The following is a 26,828-nucleotide window of genomic DNA, read 5'->3' as shown; positions in this document are numbered from 1 at the left end:
TGAAGCAAAGCTCCACCATCTCTGAAACCACCCTTCAAGCAATCTCAGGCTACTCCTAGACTGCCCTGAGCCTCTCTGCCACTGAGCCAAAGATGCCCAGGTCCCTCAGCCTCTATACACAGAATGTGGGGTTGAGGCTCTAAACCCCATCTTGGCAGACCACCTCTAAGCAATCCCCAGCTCCTCCCAACTCCTCCAAATGTGGAACTGCAGATAAGGACACACATTTCTGTGGAAGCACACCAGTGCTGAGGTGAAGGAAAAGGTAAATGAAGTTATCTGATTTGACACATTCTTCCTAATGCAGCCCCAGCTGGCCTTGTTTATGGGGAGCATGCACCACTGGCTTGTATGTCATCCCTCAGTGCCTTCTCCTCAGAGTCACTTCTCAGCATGTCAGCTTACAGTTGGCCCAATAAATGGGGTTATTCTCCCCTCCGATGCAGGACTGGCTACTTCTTCTGGTAAACTTCAAGAGGTTTCTCCTGGCCAATTCCCCAAGGTACTCAAGGTTCCCCAAGCTCCATTTGGTCGGCTGTTAATGTCTGTGTGCTCATGGCTCACCCTGACTGAGGTGTGTCTGACACAATCACAGTAGGAGGAGTTTCAGGATACTATAGAAAATAAAAGGATACACTAGTTTAATTTCTGGCCTAGGTAAGAATTATTGTGACAACCGTCTCTGCAACAGCAAATGAGGATACAAAGCAAGCAAATCAAGCACCAGTGGAAATAGACTTGATGAAGGTTGGTGTGCCAGGCTGTGTTAGTGGAAAAAGGTTTACCCCTATAGAGAGACAGACAATATGACTCCCTCCAGGAGCTGGTCTTCCACCCTTCATATAACCAGGAGCTGGCCTAAGTTCTTCTGCCTTCTCCTGCAGACCCCTCAGCTGTCAGCTGACTCAGATGCAAAAATCATAGAATCATAGAATGGTTAGAGTTGGAAGGGACTTTCAAAGGTCATCTAGTCCAACCCCCCTGCAAGGAGCAGGGACATTCCAACTAGATCTGGTTTCTCAGAGCCTGATCCAACCTGGCCTTGAACGTTTCCAGGGATGGGGCCTCCACCACCTTTCTGGGCAACCTGTTCCTGTGTTCTATAACTCGCATCGTAAAAAAATTTCTCCTGATTTCCAATCTAAATCTACCCCCCTCTATTTTAAAACCATTACCCCTCATCCTATTGCAACAGGCCCTTCTAAACAGCCTCTCCCCATCTTCCTTGTAGGCCCCCTTGAGGTACTGGAAGACCGCTATCAGGTCTCCCCGGAGCCTCCTCTTCTCCAGGCTGAACAGCCCCAACTCTCTCAGCCTGTCCTCATAAGAGAGGTGCTCCAGCCCTTTTATCATCTTTGTAGCCCTCCTCTGGACCTTCTCCAACTGGTCCATGGCCTTCTTGTGTTGGGGGCTCCAGAACTGGACACAGTACTCCAGGTGGGGTCTCACCAGGGCAGAGTAGAGGGGGAGAATCACCTCCCTCGACCTGCTGGCCACACTCTTCTTGATGCAGCCCAGGATGCGGTTGGCCTTCTGGGCCACAAGGACGAATTGCCTGCTCATGTTGAGCTTCTCATCCACCAGCACTCCCAAGTCCTTCTCCTCAGGGCTGGTCTTGATTGATTCTCCGCCCAGCCTGCATTTGTGCCTGGGATTGCCATGACCCAGGTGCAGGACCTTGCACTTGGCCTGGTTGAACTTCATGAGGTTGGCACGGACCCACCTCTCCAGCCTGTCAAGGTCCCTCTGGATGGCATCCCTCCCTTCCAGCGTGTTGACGGCACCACACAACTTGGTGTCATCGGCGAATTTGCTGAGGGTACACTCTATCCCACTGGCCATGTCACCGACAAAGATGTTGAAGAGGGCCTGGCCCAACACGGACCCCTGAGGGATGCCACTCATGACCGGTCTCCACATGGACATTGACCACTACTCTCTCAGTGCAGCCATCCAGCCAATTCATTATCCACTGAGTGGTTCATCTAGGTTAGAGAGAAAGATGTCATGCAGGACAGTGTCAAATGCCTTGAACAAGTCCAGGTAGATGATGTCCGTTGTTCGCCACTTGTCCACCAATGCTGTCTCTGCATCATAGAAAGCCACCAAATCTGTCAGGCACGATCTGACCCTGGTGAAGCCATATTGGCTGTCACCAAACACCTCCTTGCTCTCCACGTGCCTCAGCATGGTTTCCAGGAGAATCTGCTCCATGACCTTGCCAGGCACAGAGGTGAGGCTGACCAGCCTGTAGTTACCCTGCATCCATCTCCTGTACGATTCCTTTTTTTCCATGGAGCTTTCCCATGAGTTTCCTGCTTCTATTTTTGTTCCTCATTCTAACCGGCAGGTGACAACCAATTATTTAACGATCATGATGACTAAGGCTGACTCTGGCTTTCACATCCCTCACCACATCTTCCCTCTTGGTGAGTAACAGATGCAAATGAGTTTCACCATTGTTGGCCCATCTGACACCCCATCTACAGAGACCTGTTTCCCAAAGTGTCCCAAGACCCTCCAGCAACCTCCACAATATTTGGCATGCTGATTTGCTCCCCTTCCAGGTACTCTCAGGGTCACTGGGAGTGAAAATCTCATGAGGACTTGAATGGCTTCTTTGTCTCCCACAGCAGTGTGCTCCTCAGCCTGAGGACATTGGTGCATGTTTGGCCTGGAGGTGAAGCCCATCCCAGCAAAGAAAGAGAGGATTTTGAAAGCGGTTTTGGGTGAGGACATCCTGTGATACAGGAACATCGTGAAACCTGTTGGATGAATCCATGATGGTATCATCAATGGGAAGGTTAACCGATGGGGAGAGAAGAACCAGGAGGGTTTGAGAGTGATGGAACACTTGCAGAGACCTCCGTGGGAGATGTTTTGTGTTCATGTGCTGTCATCCGTCTAGTGGATGGAGAAGGGACAGACCTTGTGTCTCTGCAGCGGTGGGATTCAGTCACTGGGCAAAGGCACTGAATTGGTCTGAGATGGCCTGGCTGGTGCCCGTCACACCGCTGCTCTGAATGGGGCTGGGCTTCCTGCACAGGGCCGCTGCTGTCTGTGCCAGCTGCATGCAGCTGTGCTGCAGAGCCCTGGCGTCTCGCGTAGCACTACAAGCCCATGCTTGGCCATCAAACCCACATTCAACTGCCCTGATTGAGGTCAGGCAGAGGAAGGACGTATGTGGGACAAGTGCCATTCTACCCAAAGGACAGGTGGAAAATACAGCTGATGGTGAAGAGAAAGGGAAACTGAGCTCTCCCTGTTCTATTCCATGTGCTCAGCTGAACACCTCTGCCCTCTGGCCTGAACATCATGACTAGGGAAAAGTTCGCTTATCCTGCATGTGGCCTTCTGCTGTCCTTTCACCTCCTCAAAGGGATTCCCCACCAGCCCCCAAGAGACACCTTCAGGTGCTGGCCTGTCTCTCAGCACTGCCTCATGACAGCTTGCAGCCAGCTCCATGCAGAGGGATGCAAGATTTGCTTCTTGCTTCCTCCACTCATTATGACATCACAAAATGTCTCGGAACAGCCTTGCTATGACATCATCCTGGTCTCTCAGCATCCTAAGATCCATCCCATCTGGTGCAATGGACTCTTAAGGACTGACCTTACCTAAGTAACCTCTGACTCCATCTCCGTCCACTGCTGTGTTTTGGCTGGGCTCTGCCTTTTAGGCACACGCAACTCAGAGACCTTGCTGGAGAAGACAAAGGCCGAGAGTACCTCCAACCTATCTATTCCTCCTCTTGCTAAACCCAGCAGTGGCCACACATTCTCTTCCTTTCTTCTTGACCTTTTCCTCAAGTAGGAACAGCTGATTGTTGTGCCCCTGAACTCCCTTGCAAGTGTCAACTCTGCAGCTTTCCTAAAACCAACCCTATTTCTCAATTCCGTCTTTCTTTCAAGTCTCCGCATCCATCTCCTGTATGCTTCCTTTTTGCCATGGAGCTTTCCCAGGAATTTCCTGCTTCCTCCAGCTTCTCTCCTGAATATCTCTTCTTCTTTTCCTGACTGTTGGTGCAGACAGTCTTGGACTTTATTTATCATGATCTCTGTTTATTGAGGGCTTTGTCTACATATTTATAGGGCTATTAAGGTTGCACACGAGGGTAGGCTTAAACTCATTGGTTATAAGGCTTGTAGCACGCTCCGCTACTATGTGACTGATTGGCTATATGCAAATATGCACGAGCATCTACGTCTTGTTCTTCTCCCCTACTTGCAATTACATCTTATTCAGCATTCTCTCTCTTCATTGCAGTGTGGCTGTTTGTCACGTACTCAACTACGTGACCTTCAGATCTCCGTTACTGTAGCTAAAGGCTGGGTTGTGCATGCAGGCCTCAGCCAGAATAGCATGCTCTTGCTCAGTAAGAATACTCTCTACAATTCCCTCTTTTTCTTTTTGCACAACCCAGGCTTTGGCCATTACACGTTCCAAGTTCCTCTTTATACACGACATGGCACAACTTAATACAATCAGACCTATCAATATGACCAAAAGAATTCTTCCTCCTTCAAATATCAATGATTGTAACTAGCCTATGATTCCCCATTCAGAAAACAATTTACTAAGCCATCCGAGGCCATCACTGACCTGCAATTTTTGCACTTGATCCTTCATGGTTTGGATGGCTTTATGAATTGATTCAGAATAGTCTGACAAATTCATGCAGCACATCCCATCCAAATCTTCACATCCATGACCATGTGCTAACAATAAGAAATCTATAGCAGCCCGATTTTGCATTGTAGCATGTCTTATACTATCCACATCGCTAAGCGAGCCACCTAGTGCTATTGAGGTTAAATTGCTCTGTTTGGCTAACCAACATCCCAGTTTCCGCAGATTGGTTAGTGCACTTGCCACACCTACTCCTGGAACCAGGAAACTGGTGGCTATAATTTCTCCTGGAGACCAGAATTCTGCGTTAGAGTCGCATTGTGTATCAAAGGCGTGTGTGCTTCGTCTAGCTCTGCTATGGTTTCTCCTATGTTGCCAAATTTGTGTATCGTTAGGGAGGAGTATCGTTAGGTGGCCTAAACTACATGGTCCGCCCTGTAATCGAGAAGTATTGCTGGAAAGAGACAAGTTGATGCTTGTGTAGTTGCACCAATCACTTGCGTTGCGATATACTGGCAAGGTTGCATTGACAATTTGCCCCTTTTTCATGGTATTACTGCTGTAATTGAACATTACGCAGTAATCCATTTTTATAGAACCAAGAAGTTCCAATTCTTGTGGCTCTACTACTAACCCAGGTAAATGAGGTATAATTCTATCCCAGTTGTCAGTCTTGTTCTTGCCTGAGCACACCTCTTTTAGGCTCAGAGGGCAGGGCCATGCCTGGTCATCCAGTGGTACTCCTACCAAACACGTGGAAAATGGGTTGCCGGGACTAGCCAAAGATAAGCACAAGGTTGATGTGTTAGTAAGGTTAGCAAGCGTGATCCATATGTTAGTTTTAGGCAAAGCTGGAGGCCATAAGGCCCCAGCAATACCCCATAATGTGAGTACAAATAAAAACAGTTTCACCATTCTGAGAAGCGGTGATGCCGCTCAGTCGTTCCTTTGAATCATGAGTCGTCTTCCTTTTCTCGCACTGCAGGTCTAGTCCATCTGCTGGGCACCCAAATTGGTCTGCAGTCTCTTCCTCCTGTCAGACGTAAATAGTTCAATACATACAGCGCTTTTGCAAGTCTCTCAGGCCTTCTAGTAATTTTCTACTACAGCATTCTTCTACTATTACAGACATAACAACTCCAGTAACTTTCTTATCTGCAAGGCCAGTAACTAGCTTTTTTTTGCAGGCCTTTGTTGAAACAAGCCATAAATTCTGCTAACAGTGTCTTGTATCTTAAAGTTTCCCTTCTCATTCCATGGCTTTCTTCCTGCGAGCACGATTGTATCCCTCTCCCAAGGTCAGTTTGCTTTCACTGACACCATACTGGCTCGAGAAATACCACGTCTCCCCCTTTTTCTTTCATGAGAAGAGGCTTGTTTCAACGCTTTATCTATTAAAGTTTGCACCCATTTTAACACACAGAATACAGATCAAAATACATATATAAGAAGAATGAATAAGCATCCTACAGCTATTTGTAATAAACTTACATCAATCCACCAAAAAGATTTCTGAATATATCAAAATCATTACTTTGTTACAGTTTCTGTACTCCTTTTTGCAAGTTTTGAATGCTTTTGTGAAGAGATTCCAAATGATCAGACAGGTTCATGCAGCAAAGCCCATCAAAATCCTGACAACCATGATTTTGTGCTAATAATAAAAAATCTATTGCTGATCTATACTGTTACCAACCCAACTATGCCAAAGACACCACCGAGCAGGAGGGTGATTATCAGCCGGGTCAGAGCAGAGAAAGGAAGGAGGCGCAGCACCTTCAGGGCATCCCCTGTTGCAAATAAAGTGTGCTCTGGGTCCGTTCTCTCTCCTCTGCTCTGAGCCACCTCTGTTGATACCCTCAGCAGATTCTGTAAAAGAGTACTGACTAGACGTTGCTGCACGCGTGGCCAGCGCATACAACAAGGCCTGTCAAATATGTGCTCTGCAGGCTAACAGCGGTTCTGTTTTGTAACGTAGCATAGTGTATAGAATCTACATCAGTTAACAGTGTTGATAGTGCCAATGCAGTTGTATGCGTTTGCTTAGCAAGCCAAAAGCCCAATTTATTTAGCGTAGCTAACGCCTGGGCACTTGCCACATCAAGTGCAAAGACTGAAGCAGCAATAATTTCACCTGGTTTCCAAAACTCTATATTATCTTGGCAATCAGATTCAAAGGTGTGTGTACTTCGTTTAGGTCTTTCATGCTGTCTGGATTTTGATATGTGCTCGCATGATTACACCATGCTGTGTCGTTGCAATGTATAGGTCTTAAAGCATTTACAATCATTACCCCTCTAGTAACATTAGCTCCTGAATAGTTAAAGAAAATAGGCAGAAGTCCATCTTTAGGGGTCCCAAAAGTTCCATCTTTTGTAGTTTTAGCACTCAGCACTCGCGGCTGCTGTTGTTTTGCTCAGAGTTGCCGTCCCACTGGTATTTGGCAGATTGCCCAAGCAAGTTCTGAAAGGCTTATTTGCAGATGATACAGACAGACAAAGTGTCCTGTCCCGTGGCATTAGCCATAGTTACCCATACATTTATTCTCTTCGTTACTGATAACCATGGGGCTGCCACACAGCTTGTTAACAGTCCGATGAACGCAAGGCAGCTTGGAGCGCTGGCCGTACCCATCGTGCAGAGATCCACTTGTTCACTGCTCCTGTAGAGACACAAGCATATCCTTTCCCCCACGTCATAAGAGGGAATGGTCCTTCCCAATTACCTGTTTCCAGATTTTTATTTTCACCTCTTTTTTTTTAATTTTTTTTTTTTTAAACTGGTCATACAATAAAATAAACAAATTAATTTGTTTTAACATTGTCCATTCAGTGCATTGTATCACATTGACCACATAGGCAGAATCTGAGACAATATGGATGGATTCATCTTTTCACTTATACAAGGCTCGTACCACCACTGCAAGTTCTACAATTTGTGTTGAACCTTCTACCAATTGTACGTCATGATGCCACTTATCATTTTTCTTCCACACAATTACAGATTTGTGTGTTTTTCCTGATCCATCTGTAAATATTGTTAAGGCATTTTTTATGGGAGTGCAGCTTAAATGAGTTGCTGGATACAACATTAATTCTCTTAAAAATTTCAGCTTTTGGTTGCTTACGCCAATGAATGGAGACTTGTAGCAAAACTGTTTGTAACGCAGTTTGTGCTTCTGGAGTCAGTCTCCTTTAAGTATTTGGAGTAGTGGAGAAAGCAATTTTGTAGAGAGGCCTAATACTGGGCGTACCCAGCTGATAGCTCCCAGCAATTTCTGCAAATCGTTTAAGGTAAACACTGTTTGAAGGATTTTTAACTTTTGTGGCATAATTTTTTTTTACATAATTTGTCAGCCGAGATACTGCTAGGGACATACCTTTTGAATCTTTTCTTGAGCAATAACCAATTTAAATCCAGATAATGCACTGGTGATATCATTAAGAACTCTGTCCACCAGAGAATCATCAGGTGCTGCAATTAAGATATCATCCCTATAATGATAAACGAGGCTATTCTTATACAAGCGCCTTACTAGTGCTATGGCCTGTGCGACGTACCATTGGCAGATGGGTGGACTGTTTTTCATACCCTGCGGAAGTACCGTCCAGTGATACCGCTGATTAGGTTCTCCCATATTGATTGAAGGCATAGAAAATGTGAATTGTGGAGCATCCGATTTTTCTGTATTACAAACACAGGTGTATTCTAGGAACAGTCTGTTGGCTTTGTACGTCCAAGTTGTAATCACTCGTCAACACACTCATTCAAATGGTGCAGCTTTTTTCTTGCTAAAACCACTGGCCAACTCAGACGGGAGTATCCGTAAACTATGGCAGTTTTTGGGTAAGCTGCCCCCGCCAGGGGCGCCTGGCGGCGGCCGCGGCAAGAGATCCTTAAAGCCACTGTTACAGGCAAAACAGACTCAACCTGGGGAAAATTATTCATTTATTACTAAAACCAAAGCAGGATAATGAGAAAGGGAACAAGACAACCTCCTCCCCGTCCCCTCCCTCTTCCCAGGCTTAACACCATCTCCACCTCCTTCCCCGGCCCCCTGAGCGGGACTGGGCAGGGGGGGAAGAAGGAATAGGGGCCACGGTCAATCACACCTTACCTTATGCTGCAGTTTACTAAGAGGAAACCTACAACAACAACAAAGTAGAAGAACATTAATACAGACAAAATGAACAGTGTACAATTTCTCACCACTCGATGTCCAAATGAACGATACTTGGTCTGGTTTTTTTTTGGTTTTTTTTTTTTTTTTGGCCCAGCTTCCTGCACCTGCTCGTTAACGAGACTTGGAAAGCCAGACAGTGTCCTTGGTCTCATTCACAACAACTCTTATCATCAGAGCATTTTATCAACATTCTTCACGCACAAAATCCAAAGCTTCTGAGAGGAAAATTAACTCCATCCCTGCTGAAACCAAGACAGTATTCACCCCTTATTTCATACCATTTACTTCATGCTTATACGCACACACACACAAACACACCACCTCTATAACAAGGAAGCTTCAAAGACTGAAGGCTCCTTTTCCGGATCTCTGGGACCTGGATCAAACAGATTTTCTGGCTCACTGTTAGTCTTTGTTTCCATGGACGAAGGAGCGGACGGGGTAACGGGTGCTGTTGAATCTCCCTTCTGTGTGTGATTCTTCAAGGCTTCAAACATTACATGCCACACCGGTAATAACTTTTGAACAGCAGGGTCACCCCGCGTTGCACAGTCCCACAGTCCAATACCTATGGTGTTCCAGGAGCCCACTGTATAGATATTACAGAGGTTTGCGTTTGATACGTGAGCGGACACCCAAGTTAACAAGCTCTTCAGGTCAGTGTTATTAATAGCACAGTTCTGCTCCTCTAACACTTTTGTTAAGACTCGTTAAAACTGATTTATGTTCCTTTGAAGCAGTGCTTCTTGTCGTTCTGGTCTGGAGGACCGCGGCTCTATCACCCGCCGCTTTCTCCTTGGTCTCGGGGACCGTGGCTCTTTTCCCCACCAGGAAAGCGCTAGGACCCTGCTCCGCGTCCCGCGACTCCTCGGGCGCCACCTCGAAACTGGCTCCAGCCTCACTATCGCCCCTCCGTGAATTTACAAGCGGCGGAGCCGATGGGGCAGAAGGAGAGACGGAGGGCACCCCCGCGTCCTCACATCCGGGGGGTCGCCCCCTCAGCCCAGGCCCCCCCAGCAAGCAAGGCGCAACACACGGGGGAGCACACCCAAACTCCATCACCCCCTATCACTGTCAGAGGCTCTCGGCCGAACCAGGCAGGCCACCGGAGCGCCACCCCCTAGTCTCCTCCATGCCGTCTCGACCCTGTTCGTCCCCCTCCCCTTCCGAGGGCCACCCTTCTTTGATTGCAGTTAAAGCCGCAACCCACACTTCGTGCGCCTCTCGAGCCTTAGCCAGCAGTCTTTTCACCGGACCTAACGTCTCCAGCCGTGCCGCCACACCCTTTGTTCTGACCCCCCCTTCTTCCAACGACTCTTTCCCCGCCACCTGTAACCGCACCACTTCCATCACCTCTCCCGGCTTGTTAATCAAGCCCCTTTTCTGCATCCATAGGATGAACTCCGTCAATGGTGCCCTGTGCACCAGACAATTAAGATCTTTACCCAACACCTTTAATACCTTCACTGTATCACAGATGGATGCCATCCTAACAGCAGGCAGGTACGACCGCCGCGCGGCCCCAGCTCAAAACCGTCCGGACGTGTCACACATTGGGGTCACCGCTTGCCGGCTCTCTTGCCAGCTAACCTACCCCGCACGCAGTGGAGCCCCGCTCCGGGGAAAGCAGGGCATCACACGGATACCGTCAAGCCAAGCCTTCAATTTAATGCTGTGCAACACAGGGCTAAATACCCGTACACCCGCTACGCACGCGAACGCACCCACCCCCTGCGCCCATGAATCTATCCGTGCCTGCCACGCACCTGCCCCCTGCGCCCATGGACTTATCCGTGCCCACCATGTATGTGGACGCACCTGCCCCCTGCACCCATGGACCTATCTGCGCCTAGCGCGCGAATCACCGCGGACTGCCCCTCCTGCATACATGAAGCCCTGCTAACGTTACCCCACAGGGGGAGATAATATAAGAAAAAAAGACTTGAGGTTTGAGATAAGGACAGGGAGAAAATCCTTAAAGTTACTGTTTCAGGCAAAACAGACTCGACTTGGGGGAAAATATTCATTTATTAATAAAACCAAAGCAGGATAATGTGACAGAGAACAAGATAACCTCCCCCCACTCCTCCCTCTTCCCAGGCTTAACATTATCTCTACCACCTTCCCCTCCCTGAGCGGCACAGGGGGGAAGAGGGAATGGGGGTTGCGGTCAGTCCATCAGACCTTGTTTTACACCACGGCTTCAGTGGTGGGGAAAGAACTCCTCACATTCCTCCCCTGCTCCAGCGTGGGGTCCCTCCCACTGGCTGCAGTCCTTCGTGAAACTGCTCTGGCGTGGGTCATCTCTTCCATGGAGTGCAGTCTCTCCAGAACAGCTGCCCCAGAGGGGCCTCCATGGGCCACAGCCTCCTTCAGGCATCCACCTGCCCTGGGCTGGGGTCCTCCATGGGCTGCAGGGGGGACAACCTGCTCCACCATGGCCATCACCATGGGCTGCAAGGGAATTCTGCCCAGGAGCTGCATTACTGCTCATCTTCCTTCTTTACTGACCTTGGCGTCTACAGCTGTTCCGCTCACAGGAAAAAAACTTCACAGCAGGAAGGCAGACGCCTCTCAGGATCTCTTCACATCTCATCTCCTCTCCTCTTCTTTCAGCTGGGCCAGGCCGAGTTGGGCCCAGTCGGCAGCCCGGCGGGAGGCCAGAGGGTGAGGCCTGCAAGGCCCACGAGGCTCATGCCTCCCCCTCTCTGCCCCTGCTTCAGCTTCTTCACATCCTCTCTCCTTTTTTTTTTTTTTTTTTTCTTTCCCTGTCTTAAATACATTATTGCAGAGGCGTTATCACAGAACATTCTGCTGCCTTGGCCACTCAGCTCTAGGCCCGGCCGAGTCCACTGAACAAAGGGGAAACAACTTCTAGCAGTTTCCTACAGAAGCTACCACCATAGTCCCCCCTTAATAAATAAAATGAGAACACCAGGGGTGCCTGAAGCCCCCACATGGGACTGGCAAATGTGACCCAGGGCTGATGGGAGCATTTCTGGAGCAGGAGATGGTGGACAGGCAGGGTAGGCCAAAGCATCTCAGTTGAGACAACTCATTTCTCTCCCTTGAGGAGAAGGGAAAATATGAATAATGGCACCCGAGCTGTCCAGTGTTGGAGGAGAATGAGAAATGAGTGGGTCTCGATGCTGCAGAGCCTGCCTGAAGACATTTCTATAGCCCAGATCTGCTGCGATTAGCGCAGGCTGTTCAAAAAAGAGCTTTTCACTGACTTTGTCCCTTTGCTTCCCTCTGTGAATCGAGGGAGCTCATGGCTTCAGAGTGTGACATGCTGTGAGCAAATATGGACAAACAGCGTCCAGGGCAGGGAGTGCTTTGGGGGCTCCTGGGCTCTGTGCTTGGCACAAAATGTATTTTCCTTTGGTCTAAGGCCATCCACGGTGGAAAGTGAACATCAGAGGACATAAGGTGGGCTTAATATACAGCAGAGGAGTGCATTTTTTTAAAAATTGAACTGGACATTCACTTAATTTTGTTTGTTTTTCTTTTTTTATAATTAAGAAACATCGTTCTGTATCCAGGTGCACGTCATTCCCCAAGTAAAACAAGTGGAAACTGGTGTCAATGGGCAAAATGAGGCAGCTACAGGCTGGAGTGGAGAAAGCTCTGATCTGAAGAGAGGTGCTGTCAGTCCCAGGCGGCTGAGGAGAGACATGTGAGGTTGTACATGGGGATGAAGACTGCCCATAGAGTGTCTGACATACAGGGTCTTGACTTCCGTACATATTCCGATTCAATCAGGACTCAAGATCAGTATCAATAGGAGCTTGCTGATGGCACGTAATGCATAAGCAGAAAAAATGGCGTGGTGCATAAAGAATAAATTGTTTCTTACTGACATTGATCACTGAGAACTTTGTACTTTGACTACACTCCTGTAGCCTCTCAAATTAGCCACATAAGAGCGGAGGAATTGAATTAAGCCCAGAGACTTGGCTTGTTAGAGCATTTTGCATGTTAATGAGCCCTCTGCTGCCAAGTTCCTGAACTGCAGGTACCGAAAGTGGATTCAAGTGGCCTCTAGAGCAGTAAAAGTCAGCAGCAAACCTCCAAGTCTCTGGGGATGTCAGTGGGCCCCACTGAGGGCCATCACTGAAGAGACCGTGGAGGAATGATAAGGTTGCTATCCCTGTGAGCTGGTGAAGTAGGAAGTCAGAGGCACTGCTTACAGGTTGAAAATCCAGTGTTAAGGCAACTGTGAAAGCCCTTGACATGTTCCATTGAGCAGGATGATCAAGGACTGACCCCATACCCTGGGCAGGGGGATCCTTTCCCTCATGGGATGCTGAGGGCCATTCCTGGGAGCAGTGAGATGTGAGGGTGTGTGATGCTGAGTGCAGGAGAGCAGTAGGACACCTCCCAGCCTGTATGGAGAGTGGGGAATGGGAAAAAAAAAGCCTTGTGGCTGTAAGGAACTCATGTTTTCTCAGGGGTCTCACTGGAAGAGACAGCAGCCAGAGTAGAAAGGAAAATTATTTCAGTTCTGTTGCGGGCTTCCAGTCTCAACAAAGAAACCATCTCCACCCCTGCTTCCCCACCTCACTCTGACCCCATGCTGTCCCAAGTTTGACTGAACTCACAATGGCTGTGAGTTCCCCATCACCTGTGCAGCTTCTTCCAAAGCCCCGCTAATTCTCCTCAGATACTGAAGGTGCCAACCCCTGACTCCCTTGACTCCTCTTTTTAGCTCCATGTCCCAGCCCTGAACCGCGCATCCACATCCTTCTGCTGCCTCAACATCAAAACTGAACATATTTCGTTTGAGCATGACACACTCCCACCCCTCGCCATCTTCTTCCTCTCTTTTACACGCACACTGCCACACACACCCCACTGCATCCCTGCACTCCCCTGTGTCTCACAATCTTTCCTCTTCCCCTGCAGTGATGGGAGCTCACTCCAGGAGGTCTGTGCTTCTTCCATGCTCATGGATGTTTCCTGAGGTCCATCCAAGCATGGAGAGTGAAGGAAGAAAACAGAGGTGTCTCAGGGCTGAAGGCCACCCATGGCATGAAGAGACAGAGGACAGTGTCTCCATGTGTCCCTTGTGCCTGTCTCCCAGACGTCCTTCTTGTCCACTGCCAACAAGTTGTTCTGTGCCAGCCCCTCTCCCAGGAAAAGACTCCTGGCCCAGGGGCTCCTCAGGCAGCTGCAGCTCCCCAGCAATAGAGAAAGCTGCCCCAAGCTGGTGCATTCAGAAATAGGTTTCTCTTGGTCATTGACCCCCTCCTGGAAGCACAGAGTTGCTCCTTTGCTCTTCCCCAGGAATTTCCCTGCCCCCAGAGAGCCGTTCTCCAGGGCAGTGTGTCCATGCTGACCTGACGTGCTGCCCCTGACCCCTCCCTGTACTCTCCACATGGCCCTGAGCTGCTGGCCATGCTCTGCAGAGTGAGGTGGTGACAACGCCATGTGGTGAATGTGGTGACAACGCCATGTCGTGACAGTCCCAGGCAGACCCCTGTTGATCACTGTCTCCAGGGTAACCAGACACCCACATGCTAAGGCTCAGCCCATTCTCGAACACGTTGCCCTACGCCCTCCTCCCTTCATCCCATGGAGAACCCCGGCACAGCACCATGGTGCTGTGGGGACAACTCCTTCAGCTTGACCTCACCTTTGGAAGAAGAGCCCAACCTCCAGACACAGATATTGTAGGAACTTTCTTTTATTATCGTGATGCAACATGGGAGGCTAGCTCTACCATTGTGTCAGACACACGTGAACAGACCTCTGGGTCAGACAGGCTGGGTCCATGCCTCTGGTGAAGTGGAGTGCGTGTAGGCATGGACAAACATGCTTAGCATAGATAGAATACCCAAAGCACAGAAGAAGGCCAAGGTGAATTTGCAATGACTTCTGTAGAGACATGGGCAGCTTAATGCTTCTGAGGAAGGGCTGATTGAATCAGCTTCTTCACTGTGTCTTTCAGCTCCTGATTCCTCATGCTGTAGATGAGGGGGTTCACTGCTGGAGGCACCACCGAGTACAGAAATGACACCACCAGATCCAACAATGAGGAGGAGATGGAGGGGGGCTCTAGGTAGGCAAACGTGCCAGTGCTGATAAACAAGGAGACCACAGCCAGGTGAGGGAGGCACGTGGAAAAGGCTTTGTGCCGTCCCTGCTCAGAGGGGATCATCAGCACAGCCCTGAAGATCTGCACATAGGACACCACAATGAACACAAAACAGCCAAGACCAAAACATGCACTGAGCACAACAAGCCCATCTTCCCTGAGGTAGGAGTCTGAGCAGGAGAGATTGAGGATCTGGGGCACTTCACAGAAGAACTGGTCCACAGCATTGCCCTGGCAGAGTGGCAGTGAAAATGTATTGGCAGTGTGCAGCACAGCATAGAGAAACCCACTGCCCCAGGCAGCTGCTGCCATGTGGACACAAGCTCTGCTGCCCAGGAGGGTCCCATAGTGCAGGGGTTTGCAGATGGCAGCATAGCGGTCATAGGCCACGACAGTGAGAAGCCAGTACTCTGCTGACATCAAAAAGGAAAAGAAAAAGACCTGTGCCGCACATCCTGAGTAGGAGATGGTCCTGCTGTTCCAGAGGGAATTGGCCATGGATTTGGGGACAGTGGTGGAGATGGAGCCCAGGTCAAGGAGGGAGAGGTTGAGGAGGAAGAAGTACATGGGGGTGTGGAGGCGGTGGTCGCAGGCTATGGCAGTGATGATGAGGCCGTTGGCCAGGAGGGCAGCCAGGTAGATGCCCAGAAAGAGCCAGAAGTGCAAGAGCTGCAGCTCCCGTGTGTCTGCGAATGCCAGGAGGAGGAACTCAGTGATGGAGCTGCTGTTGGACATCTGCTGCTTCTGGACATGGGAACACCTGAAAGGACAAAAAGTCAGTGAAAAGCTTGAGAGACTTTTCTGAGCCAAACCAAAAAAGTTTCATACAGACTCTTCCCTTCCTAAACATCTTGTCCTTTTTTTTTTTTTCTTCCATTTCTGAAGACCTTCCTTCTCCTCCATGGCTGTAGCTCTGGTTTGGTGCTGGCTGAATGTGCCCTGAGGAGCTGGGCCTCTGCCCGCTAGCTGCCCAGGTGTCAGATGTGCTCTGCAGCAGTGATTTCATGGGAATGGTAGAAGAAGGGGCCAGCTCTGGTGCTCAACATTGTGAAAGGAAACCACGCTTAACGCAGAAGGATTTGTCAGCATCTGCATTTCCTGTTCCAAGGAAAGAAGATGGTAGAAGGCAGACTGAATGTGTAGGTTTTTGGGGGTTTGATTTTTTTTTTAAATATTTGACATATTAATAGGAAATTATTTTGAGATACCAGTAACACCCAACATCTCTGCTGCACTCAGAGAGAACAGAATGAGTCTTGTATGAGAAGAGAATTGCTGTGGCTTAGTGCAGAGTGAGGGGAGCTGGTCTGTCCCTCAGTCCCAGGGGCTCTGTGCTTGCAGCATTCTGAGATTAAATGCAATCGCACTACTATGTTTCCAAAAAAGCCAGCAAGCACTGCTGAAAGTACAGGGATGCACTGCAGACCACTAAATGTCTCACCCTTACTCGAAATCTCAGTACCCCGCTTCTAGCCCACAGCACTCAGGGCTCATTTCACCAACCCAACAGCAGGGTTCTGGCCATAGCATCTCTGTGCTGAACCATGGGGTGTTCTGGTAACACAAAGATGTTATGGTAGATGTTTTCATCCTGAAAGGAAACTCACAGCTTGGAAGGATACTAGAAGAAGTTACAGTAAGTGTTTCATGATGGTATCTCACTGAGAGAAAAGCAGCTGATGCCCCAGCCCCACAGCCTGCAGTGCCCACAGCCCCACAGGTGAAAGCTGGGACACTTGTTCCCATGGACACAGCTACAGGAAAGGACCCACAAGATCAGGGGGGGACTCTGCAGCTGGAACTCCCCTCCCCAGACAGCCTGACAGCAAGAACAAGGTCCCAGCAGCAACACCACAGAGAGGTGGAGGCACAAGGGCAAATACAGCCAGGGTGCGGCTGAGAGAGGACAGGGCAGAGGCAGGCGGGCACTGGGGACAGCGTCCCCCTCCCCCAGCTGTGCGTGCCCCCTCCCCGACACCACCATTGCCGGGCAGCTGCTCTCAGCCCCTGTGCTCTGCAGAGGGCCGTGGGCACGTGGCTGGAGAGCTGCAGCACGGCTCTGCTGGAGCTCTGGCTGCAGAGGAGGGGGTTCATGGCTGGGACCCCACAGCCCTGAGGGCAGAGGCTTGGGTGGGTGTGAGAGGAGGCCAGGGGGTTTGCTCAGAGGAAGGGGTCTGCCCTGGAGGGGATGGTACAGAGATTTCTGAATTCTCCCTCCCCACCAAAACTCTGGTTTCAGTTTCCTCTCATTCCCTCATCATATCCCTGATGCCTGGAGATTTTCCTCCTGGGAGGTGTTTCCCTGTCTGATCTGTTTTCCCTGTCAGCACTTACAGACCCCATCCCAACCTCTGTGCACTCACGCTGGCCCTACACACACCTGCCTGTTTGCAGGGCGCTGGCTGGGTGCCTGTTCCTGTTTGGAGGTTCCAAAGGCCAGGGCAGGACAACCCTGCTGGGTGCAGCAAGGGTGATGCTCGTGCTGTCCCTGGGCAGAGGAGTGGCTGAAGGCACTTGAGGAGGCTCTTAGCAGACCAACTGACCACTCACAGTTACAGCTCAGAGGTCTCAAGGACTTTTCCAAGCTTGACAGCTCCTTTTCTATTTCTTTCCCTCCCTTCTCCTCACCTGCTATCTGTCCCCTACCCTCAGAGCAGGAAAAAAAAAATCACACTCAGGAAATCTCTTTATCTCTACAGCAAACCCTGCCTTGATCTTCCTCTTGAAACATCCCCGTGGAAGTTTCCCAGTGGTGATGTGGAGCTGTGAGCAGCACTGACCCACGCAGCACCCTCTCGACTGCAGAAGGACCCTGATCGGCCACAAGTTGTTCCTCCCACCCACAGCTTCTTTCCCCAGCGCCGTGGGGAGCTCACAAAGGGAGGCTGAGTGCTGAGCCTGGCAGAGGCAGAGTCCCTGCCCCAGCACACAGCCCCTGGGGCGCAGGGACCCTGCTCTGAAGGACAGCCCTGGGCACCCCTGGCTGCACACACACATTCACACCCTGCAGCCGTCCCTGGGAGAAGGCAGCCGTCATGCTCTGTCCCTCTGGCAGTGCAGCAGGGAATCCCTGCTCTGGAGCATCTCCTCCTCCTCCTCTCCAGCAGAGAAGGTCTGAGAGTGGTACTTACAGATCCCGCAGTCTGGGGGAGGTGCCAGCTTCACAAAATCCCTCAAGAACCTGAAGCTTCGATGGCCTGCAGCCAGACACTTAATATGTCAAGGGCTGTGAAGTGTTCTCCTCCAGTGGGCTCTCAGTGGCCTCCCACCCCAGGCTGCCTTTATCCTCTCTCTGCCCCGCTCCTCTCCCCTCGGTGCCTGCAGGCAGAGCCCTCAGCCCTGCTGCGCTTGGCAGAGGAGCTGCTCCTAAGAAGATCTGTCTCTTTGCAGTGCTGCATGCTTGCTGTGAGCTCCCTTTGTCCCAGGAGCCCGGCCCAGCTCAGCAGCAGAGGACCAGCCCAAGGTGGCACTTTCTCTGCCCTCCTGGTCTCCCTGGAGATGTCTCTGGGGCTCCAAGGTCTGACAGCACCTGGGAGGCAGAATCATAGAGGAGGTAGGGTTGCAGGAGACATTTAAAGATGCAACCACCCTGCAAGCATAGGGACATCAGAGTCAGCTCAGAGTTCAACTCAAACCCGGCATGAAAGTTTCCAGGATGCAGATGGAGAATACACGAAGACAATCTCCAAAGCTCTGTTCCACAGTCTGGAGATTCGTGAGGGACATTGCTAAAAAAGTCTTTGATATAAAAGCTGGATTTTGTCTGAGAACATCCATGTTCCTATTACCTCTTGCCATAGTGCAGGCCTGAATGCTGCAGAAACCACAGCTCACTGCTACCAGTGTCATCCTCAGCCAGCACCAATCACATCTCATGGAAGAGAACGGTAAAATGTTTTCCTGAAAGGGAAGAGGAAGCCTTGGGGATTTTTATGAGTAACTGAACAGATTTTGGTTAAACAAATCTGTCCAAACTTACTGATGCATTTTTCTCCTTGAAAAGGCTGGATTCCCAGGGGAAGACAATGTCCAATGGCAGTTCCATCACAAATTTCCTTCTATTGCAATTTGCAGACACACGGGAGCTGCAGCTCTTGCACTTCTGGCTCTTCCTCGGCATCTACCTGCCTGCCCTCCTGGGAAACGGCCTCATCATCACTGCCATAGCCTGTGACCACCGCCTCCACACCCCCATGTACTTCTTCCTCCTCAACCTCTCCCTCCTTGACCTGGGGTCCAGCTCCACCACTCTCCCTAAATCCATGGCCAATTTCCTCTGGGACACCAGAAAAATCTCTTACCAAGGCTGTGTAGCCCAGCTCTTTTTGTTTTTCTTTTTTATCTCAGCAGAGTATTTTCTTCTCACTGTCATGGCCTATGACCGGTATGTTGCCATCTGCAAACCCCTGCACTATGGGACCCTCCTGGGCAGCAGAGCTTGTGTCCACATGGCAGCAGCTGCCTGGGGCAGTGGGTTTCTCTGTGCTCTGCTGCACACTGCCAGTACATTTTCACTGCCACTTTGCCAGGGCAATGCTGTGGACCAGTTCTTCTGTGAAGTGCCCCAGATCCTCAAGCTCTCCTGCTCAGACTCCTACCTCACAGAAGTCGGGCTTATTGTGGTCAGTGTTTGTTCTGCATTTGGCTGTTTTGTGTTCATTGTTGTGTCCTATGTGCAGATCTTCAGGGCTGTGCTGAGGATCCCCTCTGAGCAGAGATGGCACAAAGCCTTTTGCACGTGCCTCCCTCACCTGGCTGTGGTCTCCTTGTTTATCAGCACTGGCATGTTCACCTACCTGAAGCCTCGCTCCATCTCTTCCCGATTTCTGAGTTTGATGGTGTCATTTCTGTACTCGGTGGTGCCTCCAGCAGTGAACCTCCTCATCTACGGCATGCGGAACCAGGAGCTGAAGAATGCCCTATGGAAACTGGCCCAACAGACACAGATGCACTGCAAACAGCCTAACTCCCTTCCTCAGCATGTTTCCCAAAGTATATCTTAGGTGAAAAGTTGAATTTTTTTTTCTCCTGGATAATTCTACTTATATGTAATTTTCTAGGTTTATACTACTTGTCTTGAGACTCGATCCTGTTGTGTCTGAGTGCATGCACCACACTGTGGCTGATGTGACCCATCCACTAGCAGCCTATTCAATAAAAGGACATTTCCTGTGTGCATTGTCTGATGGTTGGGCTCTTCCTCCAACATTGCTGCACAAAAATTTCCAAGCAATTGGTCTTTTGAAGTGCCTTTTCTCCTTGCATTCTCCTGATGTTTTGGGTTAAGCTTACAATTTAATTGGGTTTAATTTCACCAGAATTTATAGTTTTAAAGGCTTTCTTCTTGGAGTCCAATGTCAGTGGAGATGGTGTATGCTGCTCTCGCTGCTCTTGCCATCCTGACATCGCTGCTCTTGTTTTACTGCTTTCGCTGCTCTTGTGGTCCTGCTTTCACTGCTCTTACAATCCTGCTTTCACTGCCCTTTCTCTCCTGCTTTCGTGGTCCTGTTTCACTGCTCTTGTGTTACTACTTTCGCTGTTCTTGTGGTCCTTATTTTGCTGGTCTTGCTGTCCTGCTTTCGCTGCTCTGTGGTCCTGCCATCGCTGCTCTTGCTGTCCTGCTCTTGTGATTCTGCTTTTCCTGCCCTTGCAATCCTGCATCCACTTCTCTTGTGGTCCTGCTTTCGCGGTCCTGCTTTCACTGCTCTTGTGGTCCTGCGTTCATTACTCTTGCTGTACTGCTTTCTCTGCTCTTTCGGTCCTGCTTTCGCTGGTCTTCATGTCCTGCTTTCACTACTCTAGTGGTTTTGCTGTCACTTCTCTTGCACTGTTGCCATCGCTGCTCTTGTGGTCCTGTCTTCGCTGGTCTTCCGGTCCTGCTTACCCCCAGTGCTGTCACAACAGGCCCTACTAAACAGCCTCTCCCCATCTTTCTTGTAGGACCCCTTGAGGTACTGGAAGACCGCTATCAGGTCTCCCCAGAGCCTCCTCTTCTCCAGGCTGAACAGCCCCAACTCTCTCAGCCTGTCCTCATAAGAGAGGTGCTCCAGCCCTTTTATCATCTTTGTGGCCCTCCTCTGGACCTTCCCCCAACTGGTCCATATCCTTCTTATGCTGGGGGCTCCAGAACTGGACACAGTACTCCAGATGGGATCTCACCAGGGTGGAGTAGAGGGGGAGAATCACCTCCCTCGACCTGCTGGCCACGCTCCTCTTGATGCAGCCCAGGATGCGGTTGGCCTTCTGGGCCGCAAGGGCGCATTGGGGGCTCATGTTGAGCTTCTCATCCACCAGCACTCCCAAGACCTTCTCCTCAGGGCTGCTCTCAATCCATTCCCCGCCCAGCCTGTATTTGTGCCTGGGATTGCCACGACCCAGGTGCAGGACCTTGCCCTTGGCCTGGTTGAACTTCATCAGGTTGGCACGGGCCCACCTCTCCAGCCTGTCAAGGTCCCTCTGGATGGCATCCCTCCCTTCCAGCATGTCAACGGCTCCACACAACTTGGTGTCATTGGTGAACTTGCTGAGGGTGCACTCTATCCCACTGGCCATGTTGCCGACGAAGATGTTGTACAGGGCCAGGCCCAGCATGGAACCCTGAGGGATGCCACTCGTGACTGGTCTCCACATGGACATTGACCACTACTCTCTGAGTGCGGCTATCCAGCCAATTCATTATCCACCGAGTGGTCCATCTAGGATAGAGAGAAAGATGTCATGCGGGACAGTGTATACTGCCTTGCACAAGTCCAGGTAGATGATGTCCGTTGCTCGCCCCTTGTCCACCGATGCTGTCTCTGCATCATAGAAAGACACCAAATCTGTTAGGCAAGATCTGCCCTTGGTGAAGCCGTATTGGCTGTCACCAACCACCTCCTTGCTCTCCATGTGCCTTAGCATGGTTTCCAGGAGAATCTGCTCCATGACCTTGCCAGGCACAGACGTGAGGCTGACTAGCCTGTAGTTACCCTGCATCCATCTCCTGTACGATTCCTTTTTTTCCATGGAGCTTTCCCATGAGTTTCCTGCTTCTATTTTCGTTCCACATTCTAACAGGGAGGTGAGACCCAATTATTTAACGATCATGACAACTAAGGCTGACTCTGCTTTTCACATCCCTCACCACATCTTCCCTCTTGGTGAGTAACAGATGCAAATGAGTTTCACCATTGTTGGCCCATCTGACACCCCATCTACAGAGACCTGTTTCCCAAAGTGTCCCAAGACCCTCCAGCAACCTCCACAAGATTTGGCATGCTGATTTGCTCCCATTCCAGGTACTCCCAGGGTGACTGGTCGTGAAATTCTCCATGAGGACTTGAATGGCTTCTTTGTCTCCCACAACAGTGTGCTCCTCAGCCTGAGGACATTGGTGCATGTTTGGCCTGGAGGTGAAGCCCATCCCAGTAAAGAAAGAGAGGATTTTGAAAGCGGTTTTGGGTGAGGACATCCTGTGATACAGGAACATCGTGAAACCTGTTGGATGAATCCATGATGGTATCATCAATGGGAAGGTTAACCGATGGGGAGAGAAGAACCAGGAGGGTTTGAGAGTGACGGAACACTTGCAGAGACCTCCGTGGGAGATGTTTTGTGTTCATGTGCTGTCATCCGTCTAGTGGATGGAGAAGGGACAGACCTTGTGTCTCTGCAGCGGTGGGATTCAGTCACTGGGCAAAGGCACTGAACTGGTCTGAGATGGCCTGGCTGGCGCCCGTCACACCGCTGCTCTGAATGGGGCTGGGCTTCCTGCACAGGGCCGCTGCTGTCTGTGCCAGCTGCATGCAGCTGTGCTGCAGAGCCCTGGTGTCTCGCGTAGCACTACAAGCCCATGCTTGGCCATCAAACCCTCATTCAACTGCCCTGATTGAGGTCAGGCAGAGGAAGGACGTATGTGGGACAAGTGTCATTCTACCCAAAGGACAGGTGGAAAATACAGCTGATGGTGAAGAGAAAGGCAAACTGAGCTCTCCCTGTGCTACTCCACGTGCTCAGCTGAACACCTCTGCCCTCTGTCTGAACATCATGACTAGGGAAAAGTTCGCTTGTCCTGCATGTGGGCTTCTGCTGTCCTTTCACCTCCTCAAAGGGATTCCCCACCAGCCCCCAAGAGACACCTTCAGGTGCTGGCCTGTCTCTCAGCACTGCCTCATGACAGCTTGCAGCCAGCTCCATGCAGAGGGATGCAAGATTTGCTTCTTGCTTCCTCCACTCATTATGACATCACAAAATGTCTCGGAACAGCCTTGCTATGACATCATCCTGCTCTCAGAGCATCCTAAGATCCATCCCATCTGGTGCAATGGACTCTTAAGGACTGACCTTACCTAAGTAACCTCTGACTCCATCTCCATCCACTGCTGTGTTTTGGCTGGGCTCTATCTTTTAGGCACACGCAACTCAGAGGACTTGCTGGAGAAGACAAAGGCCGAGAGTACCTCAAACCTACCTATTCCTCCTCTTGCTAAACCCAGCAGTGGCCACACATTCTCTTCTTCTTGTAGCACAGAACAGCATTTGGAGAGACATTTCTTTCTCTTCGTGTCAAATCTCATCTTCTTAAGCTGTACTTTCTTCTTTTCTTTTTATCTCATGCTTTTTTTTCACTGTGAAGCAAAGGTCCACCGTCTCTGAAACCACCCTTCAAGCACTCTCAGGCTACACCTGTACTGCTCTGAGCCTGTCTGCCACTGGGCCAAAGATGCCCGGGTTTCTCCTTCTCTATACATAGATCATAAGCCTGAAGCTCTGAACCCCATCTTGGGAGACCTCCTCTGGGCACTCTCCAAAATCAACAGGTAAGAGCTTCAGGGTCCAGACCATGGCCTTTGAGGGTGCTAAAACTTGATGCTATGAGCTTCAGGGGTAATGTGGAGCTGTCTGAGGCAGTGCCTCCCAGGATCCCCTTGCAGTCAATGGAGTTGAGGAGAAGTTCACCTGACTTGGTTTACATGTCACATAAACCACAGGAGGATTTGTGCCCCATATACATCTGCTCTCTCATCTGCTGAATAGATATCAGACAAGAGATCCTAGGATGATAAAAACATTGAGATTCGGAGCAGACCTTGGGACATCTGTAGAACCTCAAAGCAGCATCAGGTATATGGTCACACCTGGTTGCTCAGGGCTTGGTCCCTCTGGGTCTTGAAAATCTCCAAGGACGGAGGACTTCACAATGTCTCGTGGTGAACAAAGCTTGTTCCAATGTCTGGCTAGCCTCATGGTAAAAAAGATGAGCCCTCCCCCTTTCTGTGAGGTGCCCCTCAGCCATCCCTTCTGCAGGCTGAACAAGCCCAGCTTCATCAGCTTTTCCTCACAGGGAAAGTGATCCAGCCCCCTGACCATCTTCAGGGCCCTTCACTAAACCTGCTCCAGCTTGCCAACACCTTTCCAGTGCTGGGGTTCCCAAAACTGGACACAGTGTTCTGGATGTGGCCTAACAACCTCCACATAGAGGGGGAGTGCTTTCCCCCCATCTCCTGGCCATGCTCCTGCTCGTACAGCCTAGGGCACTGCTCTCCTCTCTTGCTACCAGGGCACACGGCTGCCTCCTGTCCAGCTCCCTGGTCACCAAGTCCTTTCCCTCACAGCTGCTCCCCAGCCTGTGCCACGGCCAGGGTGAGTGCCCTGCAGGAGCAGGAACTGGCGCTTGTCCTTGTGGGATCTGCCCAGGTTCCTCTCAATACACCCTCTCCTCCTCCTTGAGCCCTGTCGCTAAGGAGAGGCCTGGGAGACCTTATCAGCAAAGCCTGAGGCAAAGAAGGCATGGAGTGCCTCAGCCCCGCCTGTGTCTGCAGTTATGCCCCCTCCACCCCATCACTCAGCAGCACCTTCCTTGCTCAGCCTTCACTGCAAACTCAGTGACTGAAGCTCTTCATTTTCTCTTGACCTTTCCTGCAGCCTCCATCAGCTCCAGGTGATTGTCAGCTTTCCTAAACACGTGCCTGTACGCTGAGGTCACACTTCCAAATTTCTCCTTCATGGCCTGTCCTTGCTTCCACCTCCTGACTGTTGTGTTATGGCTCCAATCTGTGAGGTCCCATCCAACCATGTGATTCTATGATTCTATGATTCTATGATTCTATGAGGTAATTGGGTCAAGAAAATAACAGGTAGGAGGCCGAGAATAAGATAATTATAGGTGTAAAAGAAACAAAACGAAAACCCATACAAAGTTATAAGAAAGACACACAGAATGAAACTTAAGCCTAGCTTTTCCTGAGATACAGAGAGAGTCATAGTAGAATAATGGACACCTTATTAATCTACAGTAGCTTATGTTCAAATACTTTCCCCAGGGCAGCTTTGATTTCATTGTTCCTCATGCCGTAGATGAGGGGATTCACTGCTGGAGGCACCACCGAGTACAGAATTGCCACCACCAGATCCAGGGTTGGAGAAGAGAAGGAGTAGGGCTTCAGGTAGGCAAACATGGCAGTGGTGACAAACAGGGAGACCACGGCCAGGTGAGGAATGCACGTGGAAAAGGCTTTGTGCCGTCCCTGCTCAGAAAGGATCCTCAGCACAGCCCTGAAGATCTGCACATAGGACACAACAATGAACACAAAACAGCCAAATGCAGAACAAACACTGACCACAATAAGCCCGACTTCTGTGAGGTAGGAGTCTGAGCAGGAGAGCTTGAGGATGTGGGGGATTTCACAGAAGAACTGGTCCACAGCATTGCCCTGGCAGAGTGGCAGTGAAAATGTATTGGCAGTGTGCAGCAGAGCATGGAGAAACCCACTGCCCCAGGCAGCTGCTGCCATGTGGACACAAGCTCTGCTGCCCAGGAGGGTCCCATAGTGCAGGGGTCTGCAGATGGCAGCATAACGGTCATAGGCCATGACAGTGAGAAGATAAAACTCAGCAGATATAAAAAATAAAAAGAAGAATAGTTGGGCCACACACCCTTGATAGGAAATGACCCTGGTGTCCCAGAGGGAATTGGCCATGGCTTTGGGAACAGTGGTGGAGATGCAGCACAGGTCAAGGACGGAGAGGTTGAGGAGGAAGAAGTACATGGGGGTGTGGAGGTGGTGGTCGCAGGCTATGGCAGTGATGATGAGGCCGTTGGCCAGGAGGGCAGCCAGGTAGATGCCCAGGAAGAGCCACAAGTGCAAGAGCTGCAGCTCCCGTGTGTCTGCGAATGCCAGGAGCAGAAACTCAGTGGTGGAGCTGCCGTTGGACATTTGCTCTTTCTTGGTATGAGAACACTGCTTTAAAAAGGAAAACATAGGGAAAAATGAGGACAAACTTCTCTGAGGAAAGCCCCTCCAATTTTCATAGAATATCCCCCACCCCTCCCCACTGTAATTCTTTTTCTGTCTCCAATTCGTACTGCCTGAGTTTGCTGTGAGGAGCAGGAGCTCTGCCTGTGCGCTGCTGAGGAGTCAGCTTTGCCCTGCTGTAGTGGGTGCATGGGAGCTGGTTTTGTGACAGTTCCAGTGTTCACAAGGGATGTCAGATGTAATCCAGCTTTAATGGAAAAGTTCAGTGATTCCACTCATGGCTCTGAAGGGAGTGCGGAACAGAGTCTCCGCATGTGTTTATAATAATTGTTTTCTGTATTGGGTATTTTTCAATATCACATCTGCTGAGTGTTTGTTTCAGGGGTAGAAATCCTTGGGTTTATGACTGCAAGTGTGAAGAATCTTGAGATGGGACAGGCAAATGGCTCAACTCTGTGTCTTAGTGCAGCATCTGGAGAGCGGCAGTGTCCAATCGTAATTCTCCCATCTGCCCTGTGCTTTCACTTCTTTTGCCTACAATATGACTTCATACACATAACACTCTTATTAAAAAAAAAAAAGAAACAAACAAAACAACAAAACACAGCTGGACTATGATGAGAGCAGGGGAGCAATGTTTCAAAGAGTGGACCTGTGAATTCTTCTCCTTCCCAGCCCAGAGGTG

General features: G+C 50.1%; 2 protein-coding genes across 2 annotated transcripts; both read right to left on the bottom strand.

Annotated features, from left to right (window-relative positions):
* Positions 1-14,708: 14,708 nt before the first annotated feature.
* Positions 14,709-15,644, bottom strand: LOC147599825 (olfactory receptor 14A16-like). The gene has a single exon (XM_086753625.1). The coding sequence runs from the start codon at positions 15,642-15,644 to the stop codon at positions 14,709-14,711; it is 936 nt and encodes a 311-aa protein (XP_086609751.1).
* Positions 15,645-25,177: 9,533 nt separating this feature from the next.
* Positions 25,178-26,104, bottom strand: LOC147599824 (olfactory receptor 14A16-like). Its single transcript, XM_086753953.1, has one exon. The coding sequence runs from the start codon at positions 26,102-26,104 to the stop codon at positions 25,178-25,180; it is 927 nt and encodes a 308-aa protein (XP_086610079.1).
* Positions 26,105-26,828: the final 724 nt, after the last annotated feature.

Source organism: Chlamydotis macqueenii, chromosome 8 (assembly GCF_036417535.1).
Source record: "Chlamydotis macqueenii isolate bChlMac1 chromosome 8, bChlMac1.mat, whole genome shotgun sequence".
NCBI lineage: Eukaryota > Metazoa > Chordata > Aves > Otidiformes > Otididae > Chlamydotis > Chlamydotis macqueenii.
The sequence above is the reverse complement of the archived record's forward strand: the minus strand, read 5'-3'. Positions and strand labels throughout refer to the sequence as shown.

What these genes read in the sequence shown, in the direction of transcription:
- LOC147599825 (XM_086753625.1), bottom strand. Translation starts at nt 15,644, where the DNA reads ATGTCCAACAGCAGCTCCATCACTGAGTTCCTCCTCCTGGCATTCGCA.
- LOC147599824 (XM_086753953.1), bottom strand. Translation starts at nt 26,104, where the DNA reads ATGTCCAACGGCAGCTCCACCACTGAGTTTCTGCTCCTGGCATTCGCA.